The sequence below is a fragment of the Canis lupus genome, chromosome 35, assembly GCF_011100685.1.
Source record: "Canis lupus familiaris isolate Mischka breed German Shepherd chromosome 35, alternate assembly UU_Cfam_GSD_1.0, whole genome shotgun sequence".
Taxonomy (NCBI): domain Eukaryota; kingdom Metazoa; phylum Chordata; class Mammalia; order Carnivora; family Canidae; genus Canis; species Canis lupus.
In genome coordinates, this window is record NC_049256.1 from 24,104,382 (window position 1) to 24,118,805 (window position 14,424).

A 14,424-nucleotide genomic window follows, 5' to 3' on the forward strand; every position below is an offset into this window, starting at 1 on the left:
GTTGGCAACATGAACAGTGACATGTTGACAAACATGAATTTTAAAAAAATAAGGAATTTCAAATCATAAGATTTCATTTATAGCTTACCAATTATGTACCGTTAGCTGACAAAAATAAAGTCTGAATAGGACAGTTGTCATCTACTTAAATGCATATAATCATGGCTTTTTCATTTAAGATTATCCATATTTGTAAAATATAACTAGAAGATCTAATCCCCCACAAACAATAACCTCTTATTTTTATTTTTAAAGATTTACTTAAAATAGAAACTATTTGGTACCTGATTTTTTTTTTCTGATTTTATTTTATTTATTTTTTTAATTATTTTTATTTATTTGTTGTTTATTTATTTTTTTTTTTTTATGATAGTCACAGACAGAGAGAGAGAGGCAGAGACACAGGCAGAGGGAGAAGCAGGCTCCATGCACCGGGAGCCCGACGTGGGATTCGATCCCGGGTCTCCAGGATCGCGCCCTGGGCCAAAGGCAGGCGCCAAACCGCTGCGCCACCCAGGGATCCCTTTTTTCTGATTTTAAAAATAAAACATAAAGGCTAGCATTTCTGTGGTCCTGCTCAAGAACCAGCTGGTGGCTCTGATGATCTTGGTGGCCTTTTATGAAGAAGTCTCATATTCTGAACAGCAATTATCCTTTCGTTTCAATGAACATCAGTATTTAGTTCTGAAATTTGAGGTCACAATCCACAAAATAAAATCACAGTAGTGTCTTCTTTTTTTACAATGATGTAGTATATTAATTCCTCCTTAATAAACCTACCTTTCCAGACAGGTAGAAATTATATTTGCAAAAATCCAGAATAAAATTTACTCGGAAGACATACAACTCTTATCTGAAAAGCATTTCACAAGATTACATCTAAGTTGCACAGAAGCCCCCAGTGATCACTAGGAAATCTACCGCAGTCCAGTTTTTCCAACCCAAGGAGGTCCAAACTTTGGGGAACAATATGGCCACTTTCTGCTGCTGTCCTGAAAAATATTCGATCAAAACGAAGTTTACAAGTAGCAGATATTCCAAGATTAGAGTTCATTTGTGTATCCCATGTATACTGGCAATGCTTAGGTTTGCCTAAGAACTCCCAGACATCCAAAATGTTGCTGGGTAAACCACCACATTTGGTGACCTGAAAAGAAAAAGAAAACTCTTTAAGATTCAGCCCTTTTGTTCCTGAACTAAAAAGGGTTTCACTATTACATCTAAGTGCAACATCTCAAATCAGAATGTCACAAATTAATGCACCAATGCAAGATGATGTATTAATATTGAATATATTATACATAGCACCTTGCTGTACAGTACTAAGTAGGTAATATGAAAATATCTAGATAGCCAGAGAGGTCTGGAATTTGCCCTTTCTCTTCTGTCATAGATTCCTTACTCTGGGTAGCAGATAAAACTTAGAAGGCTGAAAACCCACAGCCTCTGTTATTGCTATTAGTTTTTGAAAAATGTACACAAGTGAAAAGTAGGCAAAACTCTTGGTCTATAAATGGAGACATATACCATTTATTATGATCCCCCAATAAGGTCAACTGCCTTCACAGTTTCATTTGAAATTTACTATCAAATCTTCCTTCTCCCTCTTCACACTCCAGGATTTTAAAAACATTTTATTGTGCTAAATACAGGCATACCTCCTTTTATCGCACTTCAGACGTTGTGTTATGGCAATGCTGCATTGAGCAAGTCTGTTATGTTAGTACAGTTCTTCCAACAGCATTTGCTCACCTCGTGTCACATTTTGGTAATCCTTACATTTCAAACTTTCTTATTATTATTTGGTTGCAGTGATCTGTGATCAGGATCTTTGATGTTATTACTGTAATTGTTTTAGGGCACCATGAACTCTGCCCATTTAAGATAGTGAACTTATTAAACGTGTGTTCTGAATACTCCTTGGACCGGCCTTTCCTTCTACTTAGGTCTCCCCATTCCCTGAGACACAATATTGAAATTAGGCTAATTAATCACCCTACAATGGGCTCTAAGTGTTCAAGTGAAAGGAAGAATCACTTGTCTCCCACTTTAAATCAAAAGCTAGAAATGACTAAGCTTAGAGAAGGATGTGTATCTCAAGCCAAGGTAGGCCAAATGGTAGGCTTCTTGCCCTAAGCAAGTTAGCCAAACTGAATGCAAAGAAAAGTTCTTGAAGGAAGTGAAAAGTGCCAGTTTGAGTGGCCTAGATAGATCACACCAGCCACAACATTCCCTTAGGCCAAAGCCTCATCCAGAACAAGGCCCTAACTCAATTCTAAGAAGGCTGAGAGGGGTGAGGAAGCTGCAAAAGAAAAAGCTTAAAACCGGCAGAGATTGAAGGAAAGAAGCCTTATCTCCATAAGGTAAAAGCGCAAGGTGAAGCAGCAGGTGCTGATGTAGAAGCTGCAGCAAGTTATCTGGAAGATCTAGCTGAGATAGTTCACAAAGGTGGCTGCACTAAAAGACAGATTTTCAATGTGAATGAAACAGCCTTCTCCTGGAAGATGCCATCTAAGATTTCTATAGCTAGAGAAGTCAGTGCCTGGCTTTAGAGCTTCAAAGCTCTAAAGCTCTCTTGTTAGGGGTTAATGTAGCTGTTAACTTGTGAAGCCAATGCTTATTCATCATTCCAAAAATCCTAGGGCCCATAAGAATAATGCTAAATCTGTATGGAATTGTTGAATCACTGTATTATACAACTGAAACTTAACACTGTACATCACTACACTGTACTTAAAATAAAAAAACTTAAGAAAAAAAAAAAGAATTACAGGGACGCCTGGGTGGCTCAGCGGTTGAGCGCCTGCCTCAGCCCAGGGTATGATCCTGGAGTCTCAGGATCGAGTCCCACATCAGGCTCCTTGCATGGAGCCTGCTTCTCCCTCTGCCTGTGTCTCTGCCTCTCTTTCTGTGTCTCTCATAAATAAATAAAGAAAATCTTAAAAAATAAAATAAAATAAAATAAAGAATTACAATGAATCTACTCTATGTTCTACAAATGGAAAAACAAAGCCCAGATGATGGCACATCTGCTCACAACATGGTTGACTGAACATTTAGGACCACTGTTGAGACCCCTTACTACTCAGAAAAGAAACAAACAAAACTCCTTTCAAAATGTTACTGCTCATTGACAATGCACCTGGTCACCCAAGAGCTGGTGCCAGGTGGAGAACGAAATTAATATTGTCTTCGTGCCTGCTGACATAGCATCCATTCTGTAGTCCATGGAGTAAGAAGTCATTTCCACATTCAAGTCTTATGATTTAATAAGTACATTTCATAATACTAGAGCTGCAATAGTGATTTCTCTGATAGATCTAAGCAAAATCAATTGAAAGTCTTCTGGAAGGAATTTGACATTCTAGATGCCATTCAGAACATTCATGATTCATGGGAAAAGGTCCCTCTACTAGTAAAAAAGATTATGACTGGCTGAAAACTCAGACGATGGTTAGCATTTTTAGCAATAAAGCTGTTGTTTTTTTTTAAAAGATTTTTAATTTATTCATTTGAGAGAGAGACAGACAGAGACAGAGCACAAGCAGGGGAGAGGCAGAGGGAGAAGCAGACTCCTTGCTGAGCTGGGAGCCTGACTGAGGGCTCAGATCTCAGGACCTACAGGTTATGACCTGAACTGAAAGCAGATGCTTAACCAAGTGAGCCACCCAGGTGCCCTTATGTTAAAGTATTTTTTAATTAAGACATATACATTGTTTTTTTGGATATAATGCCAGTGCATGCTTAATAAACTCCAGCAGTATAAACATAATTTTATATCCAACAGGAAACTAAAAAATTTGTTTGACTTGCTTTATTACGATATCCCCTCTATTGTGGAACTGGAACTGAACCCACAATACTTCTGTATGCCTGTATACATACCGTAATACTTACCACATTTATGTGTACAGTTTTATGACACTAAGTACATCCACATAACTGTGCAACCATTACCACCATCCCATCTGTAGAACCTTTTCATTTTCCCATACTGAAATTCTGTACCAAACAAATCCTAACCACCCATTCCATCCTCCCCCAGCCGCTGGTAACCGCAACAATACTCTCTATCTGTATGAATCTGACTACTTTAGGAAACTCATAGGAGGACTTGTAAAAGATTTGTCCTTTTGTAACTGGTTTATTTCACTTAGTGTAATGTCCAGGGTTCATCCATATTATATCACACTGTACCTTCCTTCCTTTTTAAAGCTGAATGATATTCCATTACATGTATACACATTTTGTTTATCCATTCATCTGTCAACGGTCACTTTGGTTGCTTCCATGTTTTAGCTATTGTGAATAATGCTATGAACTACAGGTGTACAGATACCTCTTCAAGACCCTGTTTTTCTTTGTTTGGAGTATACACCCAGAAGTGGAATTGTTGGGCCATATGGAACATACGGAAATTATTTTAAGTTTTAGAGAATCACGACACCATTTTCCATGGCAGCTATACTATTTGATATTCCCATCAGCACTGCATAAGGGTTCTTATCCAAATCCTTACCAACACTTATTTTCTGGTTTTTTGATAATACTCATGCTAATGGATATAACAGAGGTAAAGTAATACTTAATGATGGCTTTGATTTATACTTCTCTAATGACTATTGACACCAAGCATCTTCTCTCATACTTATTGGCCATTTGTTTATCTTCTTTGGAAAAATGTCTATTTAAGTCTTTTGCTCTTTTTAAAATCAGGTTCCTTATTGTAGAAATTCTTCATATAACATCAATATTATATTAATTATAATTCACCTGTCATCTATAGGATTTGCAAATATTTTTTTCATTCCATGGGCTACCTTTTTATTCTGTGATCATGCCCCTTGATGCACAAAAGTTTTTCATTGTGATAAAGTTTATCTTATCTTTTTTACTTCTGTTGTCTGTGCTTTTAATGTCAGAAATTTGGCAAGAAATCATTGCCAGATCCAACGTCATGAAGCTTTTCCTCCTTGTTTTCGTCTAAGAGTTTTATAGTTTTAACTCTTACTTGTAGGTCATTGATTCCTTTTGAATAAACTTTTGTGTAAGGTATAAAGTAAGGATACAATTTTTTTTTTTTTTTTTTTTTTTTGGCATGTGGATATCAAGTTTTCCCAATGCCATTTGTTGCAAAACAGGATTTTTCTTGTAAGCAGATCAGTTAGGCAACCAAGTACCACAAAACAGCTACCATGAAGTCACTGATTTGTAAACAGTACAGATAGTCTGACTTTTTAAAAAAGTAATCTGTGTACAAGGACACAAATCACAAAGAGAAGCAGAGCTCTATTTTATTTAGGATACTGCCTTCACTTCAGAAGTCCTGATAGGCTTTCGTGTCTCATTTCATTTCTTCCTCTACTCCTGCAGCTTATAGCAGTGAAACAAACATTTCGATTCACTTCTAATCTGATATGAGTTCAGCCAGATTGGGGGAAAAGGCAAAGCCAGCTTCCACTTAATATGATCTAAGTCTACAGAGGTCCTGAAAAATCCCAACATCTCTCAAATGAATTACGGGGAAAGAGACTGTTTCAGTCCTGGAGATGGTAGTACCAGGAAAAGGGGGTAAAAAAAAGTTGAAAAAAAGAAAATTTAGAAGTAGGGACAACTGTGACAGCCAAATCTTTCAACTGTTCTTACCTTGCAACTCAAGATACTGCAAATAAATTTAAATTTTTTCTAAACTCTTTGTTTTCTCTGTACTCCTCTTCTTAATCAACAAATATTGTTTGGCGTTGTCTGTGTCAGGTGCAATATTTCTGTCTTCCCCCAATATTTCTGTCTTCCTCCTCCTGCTTCCACTTCCCCAGTGCCAGGCATAGACCACAGGACAGTATTTACCGTTAAGGTCGCTTACACATTATAACAGCTTTGGTCAAAAGAAAGTTAGTTTCCACAGCAATAATCTGCCCACAAGCACAGAACTGACTTTGCCACTCACTTCGTGATCCCTTAAATTTGTATCTCCTGCAAATATAACTGTAGCTGACTCTGGAGCCTCTTGCATTTTCTTTAGAACCATTTTTAACTGATTCATTCGTTCCTTGGCATGCCCTCTGGTGCTCTCCAAATGAGAAGTCATAAGGCAAAGTTCATTTCCTGATATACTTGCCTGCAACAGGACAGATAATTATAGTTATTAACAGTCACTGACCACTAAGGTTGACAATTGATAACAGAATCAACTAATTATTTAATTGATTGGTATATATTTAACAAAGCAAAACTATATTACTCAGCACTGTGCTCACATTTCTAGGTCAATGTGTAATGTGCTAATCCTGCTCCCAAAGAAAACTACTTAGCAAGCACCCACTAATACATCAAGACCTACCTCAAACATCACCTCCACTCTAAGGCCTTCCCCAATATCCTCAGACAATCAGTGGCTCCCTCCTCTATATTCCTATAGCGTACTGGAAAGACTTTTTAAAGTTCCCTACACTGAATTATGGCATAATTATTTCTCTCATACAAAGTCACGAGTCATTTGAAAGCAGAGATGAGATGGTTCTTTTATTTTCTGTTATTACCAAGGGACTGGCACATAGGTACTCAAAAAAGGTCAATTAAATGAATGAATGAGAATCATTTATCATTTGGAGTTAAGATACAAACAATGCAGGATCTGTTTATTATTTAAACAAATTGCCTGCAGAATCAATACAAATTCTTTCACACTGGGCATTCATGACCTTCTATAATCTGGATCCAACCTACTTTACCAGCTTCTTTTTACCCTTTTTCATGCCCTCTACCCAAATGAACAGAATGCTCCTTTATACTTAAATATATCCTTTCTCATTTATATACATATATACACACATAAATACATACACACACACACACACACACACCACACACACATACCCTGCAATACTGCAAAAGTTTGTTATGGTGGTTCTGCCATGGTGGTTCTGCCACCTGGACTGTTCTTTTTTTTTTTTACCTGGACTGTTCTTAATGCTTACATCTTACGTATTTTTCAGTGCTTAATGCAAATACAAATTCTCTCATGAAACTTCCACTGAACACCTAGCTAATAAGAAAAGGCATAACTGTGTATGGCAACAGCTAACTGGACTTACTGTGGTGATCATTTTGCAACATATACAAACATCCAATCATTGCACTGTATTCCTAAAAGTATATACTGTTGTGTCAATTATACCTCAATTTAAAAAAAAAACAAAAAAACAATCTAGCTAAAAGTTATCTCTAAACTTCCATTGCACATCATTATACTTCCTCCAGGGGCATTTATGCCTTTCCTTTATTTTAGTTACTTTATACTACAATCTCTCCTTGCTACTCTATAAACTATGACAGTAAGATCTTTTGATTCATTCTTATAAGTCTCATAGAGTATAACACAGTACCTACCATATACAATGCATTTAGGTAAGAAAAAAAAACACTCGAGGAAACAAATGTTAACTGTTAGTAAATTCTTAAACATTCTTAGGAAAATACCTAATCAGGATTTTACGTTTACAAATTTGTATTTGAAATTTGTGTAAAAACTTAATTTACAATGTTCTTTAAGACTATTTAAAAGAAATGTAGAAGACGACAAAATTTTCTCTAACAGCAATTAAAAAGAAAAAAAAAGATACCACAATGAAACTGTAAGAAACAACTCATTCTTTAAAAAAAAAAAAAAGAAAAAAAGTCAAATTTAAAAAATTACTTACATACACACACAAAAGGTTTCTCATCATTTTTGTATTTGGGAAAGGGATAATCTCTTGGCTTTTAAATTTCACTCTCGATTTCTTCAACATTATAGCTGTGAAATATCCCTCTTCATGACCTTCAAATGTTTGTGGAAAAGAATTTAGGCTGAGAAGTCAAGAGTATTTGCCGTTTATCACAAGTTCCCCTATTGAAGGTTTTATAACAGGTACAGATACTTAGATGGATCTGAATCTTCCAAGTAAATTATTATTTCAAAATAGGTGAAGATGGCTGAGTCCCTATATTTATCTGCCCCTTCCCAAAATGTAGCTGTATGTATCAAAGGAATATAAAAATAAAAAAGAATTTACATAAGTGCCAAAAACAGTTAATGATGCCAGTATTGAATAAGAAAATTTGAGAAATTTCTGACAGATTAGATGAGACATAACACTGAGCCAAACTAACATGCATTTACTTCTCATTGTGCAAGAAACACAGAAAAATTACAATAAATGAATAAAAAATTTAGAAAGGTATAAAAGGAGAAGAAAAAAGAACAGAAGTAGATGGACAGTGAATAAAAGTTTCCAACTGTTTTCCAGAGAACAAAGGAGCTGAAGAAGTGGAAAGTGGTTTATCAGAGCAGAAGGGAGAAACAAGGGAAGGAAAGGAGAGGGAGAGGGCCAAGGAGGCTGGCTGGCAGGCTAGGAAACTGGCAGTGTGCACAAAGGTGGGGGAGTAGGAGGGGGACAGAGAAGGAGGAAAGGAGAGATGGAAAGTTTTCCAGAAATGAACGTCACAATCGTCCAGTTTGAAAGTCCCTACCAGGTGTTCAGCACAATAAATGAAAAACAAACAAACAACAACAACAAAAACAAACCAAACAAATACAAAACTCCCAATGAAAGGAGGAAGTAAATCAAGAAGGAAAAGCATGGGATTCAGAAAACAAGAAAGTTGAAACAGAAGAGAGTCAAAAAGAATCCCCAAGAGAATGCAGGAAAGTTGTGTCACAAAGACAGAAAGAGACTGAGAACCCTCTCCTTAGCAACTGTGAATTTAATAATAAATCAAAATTAAAATCACATACTACATAAAACTGAAAGTCAAAGAGAACATGGGATTTAACCAACTATTATGGAATGTAGCCAGTGTGTGGAACATTAAATGCACTCAGGAAAAACAAAATAGATGTAAAGTCAAATTACTGTTCAAGGCAAAAAGCTAGAAAAAAACCCAAAATCAGTTAAAAGGAATAAAGACGACTTTTTGAAAAAGTATAGTCAAGATGCAATTATCACATTAAAATTTTTTTTTTTGGTAAAGTTAATTTATTAAAAAATTTAAGTGTGATAAGTGGAGTCAGTTTTTTTTTTCATAAAGTTAATTTATTAAAACGACTCCAGATCTCAAATTTTGGCAATTTATATTTTCCTGAAACACCATCCATTTCTAACACTCTTCACATATATTAAGCTGTATGACATATTTCCTACGGTGTTTCTAGTATCCTGTGTCTGATTTAGCTTTTCTCAAACTTTTTTTATTTTTCCTTTTCCTTGTGTGTTCTCCTACAGGCTAACCTTGGTTTATCTCTTCCCTTGACTGTTTTTCAAAGACAAAGACAGTAACAGGAAAATCGTTACCTGTAATAATCTCGTAACTATGTGCTCTCTTCTTTAGGTAGCTACAATATGGGGGAATGACTTCCTGTAGAAATACCACATCTGGGCTGTACCTAATTCAAAACATCAATTTATGATAAATACCAGGCATACTATTTCATTTGCTGCCATCTAGATTAGCAAAATACCACAACATAAAAGAAACATAAAACCCGCTAATATTCCATGTTTATACTGATCTTTTTTATAAAATGAGAAAGACCTGTGCCATTTAACAAATACTGTAAAGATCAAATTAAATAAGAAAAAAACATACATCATAACACTTTAAAGTGAAAAGACTGGAATCAGTGGCAACAGAAATCAGTATATTGAGAGCCTACAAGGGTCCTAGTCTCCATTAGATGCTTTACAAGTTCTGAATCCTCGTGAAACAGTTGTCCATGATGAAGAAAATAAGCTGCAGAGAACTGCAGTGGTTCACACAAGGGATTACAGAAGATCACAGAGCCAGCGTGTAACAGATACAGATCGTTTTGGTAATCTTATTTTCAGGAAGCAATAATTACGAAGTTTTTAGGTAAAACAGTGCTAGAGGCTTCTAACAAAAACTTAAGTGTTCCTTCCCCACCTCTATCCACACTTCTGCTCTCAGAGGCACTCCCCATTCTTTTACATGTCATTCTGAGAGCTAGATTTTGAACTCAGATCAGGTTCCAAAGCCCATAACCTTGACCATTACCCTCTTTGTAGATAGATAAGCCATGTTAATCATGTTATCATTGAACCTAAGTTAATAATACTTACAAAGTTAAGTAGGAACACACTCCTCGAGCCCTCTCTTGCAGATTGTTTAGATCCAATCCATCAACATTCCAGGTAATGAAAGAGAACATGCTGCCATCTTCTTGCTGAATCCCTTCAGACGTACTGGTTTTAGAACTAACGGAATCAGTTGTCTCTTCATTCGTTAAGTCAACACTGGCAAAATCACAATGAAACACAGCTCTGCAAATCATCTATGAACTGATTAATTTTAAATTATTTTCTAACTACTTATAGCCTTCATTTTACAAATAAATTTTAAAAGAACCCTCAAAGTATCTCCCTATAGAGGAGCAGAAGTCATACAACTAAGGAAAAACAGATTCTTACTGTGTTACCCAAATGTTTGCTCACTTAGTTAGAACCAACTCAATATGCCTCAGTGACATGTGTTACTAAAGTGATTTTGTAAACTATGATCCAAAATTAGACCATGTAGTATTAAGATGTCCAAATTTGGATTCATTTTAAATCATCTATGAAATGTATGAAATACATGAAATAAGATCTCATGTGAATAACAGCTGCAAATTCTTCATTAGTCCTCTCATTGAAAGATGAAGTCCAAAACCTCTCCCCCTGGATCTGGACCTTAATGACTTGCTTAACCAACAGAATAAGGGTGGAAGGAAACCCTGGAATTTCTGAGGCTTGGTCATAAGAAACTTTGCAGCTTTTATCTCGATCTTTTGGAATGTTCTCTCCTGAGATGTCACATAAGAAGTCTGACTACCCTGCCGGAGGCCACATACACAAAATCCAGTGTAGGGTCCTGACACCACCTGCACACCGGCCCCACCAAGGCACAGATATTTGAGGGGAGAGACAAACCATTATTAAAAGGTGACTGTTAAGCAGTTATATACCACACATAAATTTAAGAAATAGGTTTTTGTATTTGGAACTTTATATTCATTTCAGGCACACATGATTTAGTATTTGCATACACTGTAAAGTGACCACAAATCTAGTTAACTTATTATTTTAATTTATTTTGAAATAATGTGACTTTCAGTAAAACACTAAAAACAGTAAAAAAAAAAAAAAAGAAAAAGAAAAAAGTTAACGTTTCACTTACTAACATTTACTTGCTTGGCTTTTTTTTATTCTGAAATGTTTGTATGTATTTTCTACAAACAAGGACAGGCTTATATATATAACCAGCATTACTGGATGTCAGAAAATTATCACTGATACATTATATAATTTTAAGATCTATTCAAATTTTGCCAATTGTGCCCGTAATGTCCCAGTTTTTGATTCTACAGTAGGAGACTCCTAATGGTCCAATGTTCTGCCATTAATCAACTACATTTTTTCTGTGGAACTATTTCAGGGAATCTAACTTTTCTGTTCCAATTTCTTTTTTTCTTTTCTTTCTTTTGTTAAAATTTTATTTTTAAGTAGGTTCTACTACCCCCAACATGGAGTTTGAACTTACAACCGCAAGATCAAAAGTTGCATGCTCTAGTGACTGGCAACCCCAGCACATACTTTTATTTATTTATTTTTTTAAGTAGGTTCCACACTCAGCTTGGTAAGGGGTTGAACTCACCCTCTGTTTCAATTTCCTTGCTGGTTACAATTTAGCAAAACAGAGGAATTTGGAAGGAAACAGAAACATGTCACAGGCAGGTATGGGAACACAGCTAACCCTGAGGAAGAGCAATCAAGGCTTTCTCTCCATCTGACTCAACTTCCCTGGTTCATTCTCCCTCTGCAGAACAGCACTGTCAGCTTTCTCCCACAAGTACTAGGTTAACACATTACAGTTCCAGCTCCACAGGGAAGATTCAGACTGAACTCTCTTCAACCTAATCTCCAAGTCCCAGGAGAGAGGATGTGACTGACCAGTTTGAGTTAGGTGAGTATTACAAGGAGGCAGAGCTCTATCACTAGAAATGGGGGGAAATTCTAGGCAGATAGGGAAAGGAGTCTAATGAAACGATCTTCTTACTGGTGCAGCTGAAAAGATCATAGGAAGAAAAGTGTCTTCACTATGAACAGTTAACTCTACAGGCTGCTCATGTATCTGGGAGAACTTTATATACATTTATTGAGAGCTTATTACATGCCAAAATTCATACCAGACTTTGGGAAATTAACAATATACAAAACAGATGTTGATTTCACTAAATTACCCATTTAGCGGGAGTTTGGTGGGAGACAAAATATTAAACAGCAGGTATAATATAAACTAAGTTACTATGACTGGGACCATGCAGGATGCTAAAAGATTACCTATGAGGGAAAACCCACCCACACTTGAGAGACCAGGGAAAGCTTCTTGGAGATAAGTCATGTCTAAGCTGGCCCTTAAGATAAATACTACTTAGCATGGAAAGAGTGGAAGAAAAGGCTCTAGACAGAGGTAATAAATGATGTGGGACACAGAGACAAAAGAAAAATTAGATTTCCTTACAAACTGCAGCCCACCAACAAGTCCTTAAAACAGAGTGACCATCCTCTAGAATTCCTTTGGAAACTTCCTTTATCTCTAAACCTCTCAAGATACCTCTTGGCAAGCACCTGAGTGGCTCAGCGGTAGAGTGACTGTTCCGCTCAGGTGGTGATCCTGGGGTCCTGGGATCGGGTCCCCATCGGGCTCCCTGCATGAGGCCTGCTTCTCCCTCTGCCTCTCTCTCTCTGTGTCTCTCATGCATAAACAAATAAAACCCTTTTTTTTTTAAAGATACATATTGGCGGGATCCCTGGTGGCGCAGCAGTTTGGCGCCTGCCTTTGGCCCAGGGCGTGATCCTGGAGACCCGGGATCGAATCCCACATCGGGCTCCCGGTGCATGGAGCCTGCTTCTCCCTCTGCCTGTGTCTCTGCCTCTCTCTCTCTCTCTCTGTAACTATCATAAATAAATAAATAAAAATAAAATAAAAAAATAAAGATACATATTGGCAATCATCCCCACGCCCCCCCCCCCCCCCCCGCAAGCACATCACCCACCTATATAAGTCTGAAAGGTCTCATGACTGTGAAGGTAATAAATGACTTTCTCCCAACAATAGCCAGTCCCCTCAAGGTCCTGGGATGGGAACCTTGCTTCCAAAATTCCTTAAAAACTTAACGCTCTCCCTAAACCCCTCTCGACTTGAAAGTACGTAATGGGCCACTCCTCAGGACCCCCGTGCAGCTCTTCCTGCCCGCGGGTCCTGTCCCTGTGCTTTAATGAAACGACCTTTTTTTTTTTTTTTTTAAAATACTTTTTTTTTTTTAATTTTTATTTTATTTATGATAGTCATACAGAGAGAGAGAGGCAGAGACACAGGCAGAGGGAGAAGCAGGCTCCATGCACCGGGAGCCTGATGTGGGATTCGATCCTGGGTCTCCAGGATCACGCCCTGAGCCAAAGGCAGGTGCCAAATCGCTGCGCCACCCAGGGATCCCCTGAAACGACCTTTTTGCACCAAAGATGTCTCAAGAACTCCTTCTTGACCATGGGCTCCAAACCCCAACCATTTCCTGCATCAATAAGTATCTTTACGAAGCACGCCGGACAGGAGGAGACGCCCACCGGAGAAAGCCAAAGTTTGATGCCCTGTAACTTCCTGGGTAGGAGAGAGATGGGCAGCGGACACACCGCAGGTGCAAGGCATCTGGCCGTTAGGAGCAGCACAGCTGCAGCTGGGGAGGCAGCTGTGCACCGGACCGCGAAACGAGCATTCGGGTTGGCCGGCAGGGAGGGGATAAAGGAACCGTGCAGGAAGCCAGGGGCCTTCCAAGTTACCGGTCCACAGCGGACTCTGCCGCCCTCGCTCACGCCCAGGCGCTCGCAGCCTCCCTCTGCGCGTCAGTTTTCCGTCCGGGACTGCGGGGGAGAGGGGAGAAGCGCCCCCGCCCCCGCCCCGCGCGCCCCCCGCCCGCCCCCTCACCAGGGCTCCGGCCCCGCGGCGCTCTCGGGGCGGCTCTCGGGGCGGCTCTCGGGGCGGCTCTCCGCGGCGCTCTCCGGCACCGGAGGCTCGAAGTAGGAGTTCAGCGCCCTCTGGAAAACACAGGCAGCGGTGAGACCCGGGCGCCCCCCGGGGCCGCGGCACACAGGAGGAAGACGGCAGCGAAACCTACTTCCATCTCCCAGTCGTTCTCGGACAGGTAGCACTGAGCCACGGCGGCGTCGCACCGCGCCACCGAGGTGAACGCCACACACAGAAGCCGCCGCTTCTTCAGCTCGGGGTCGCCCTCCGGGTCGCTCGGCCGCTCCATCCGCCCGCCGCGGGCCCACCACGCCCCTCAGCGGGGCAGGACGGCCAGCGCGCGGCTCTGCGCAGGCGCGCCCGCCT

The 14,424-nt window shown here is 39.0% G+C and overlaps 1 protein-coding gene across 1 annotated transcript; it reads right to left on the minus strand.

Annotated features, from left to right (window-relative positions):
- Positions 1-654: 654 nt before the first annotated feature.
- On the minus strand, positions 655-14,404 carry TDP2 (tyrosyl-DNA phosphodiesterase 2). The gene is made up of 7 exons (XM_038584282.1): positions 14,210-14,404; positions 14,020-14,129; positions 10,119-10,292; positions 9,333-9,424; positions 7,701-7,819; positions 5,948-6,118; positions 655-1,147 (listed from the first exon to the last, which is right to left on the minus strand). The coding sequence occupies exons 1-7, from the start codon at positions 14,345-14,347 to the stop codon at positions 866-868; spliced, it is 1,086 nt and encodes a 361-aa protein (XP_038440210.1). The 5' UTR covers positions 14,348-14,404; the 3' UTR covers positions 655-865.
- Between the last annotated feature and the right edge of the window lie 20 nt (positions 14,405-14,424).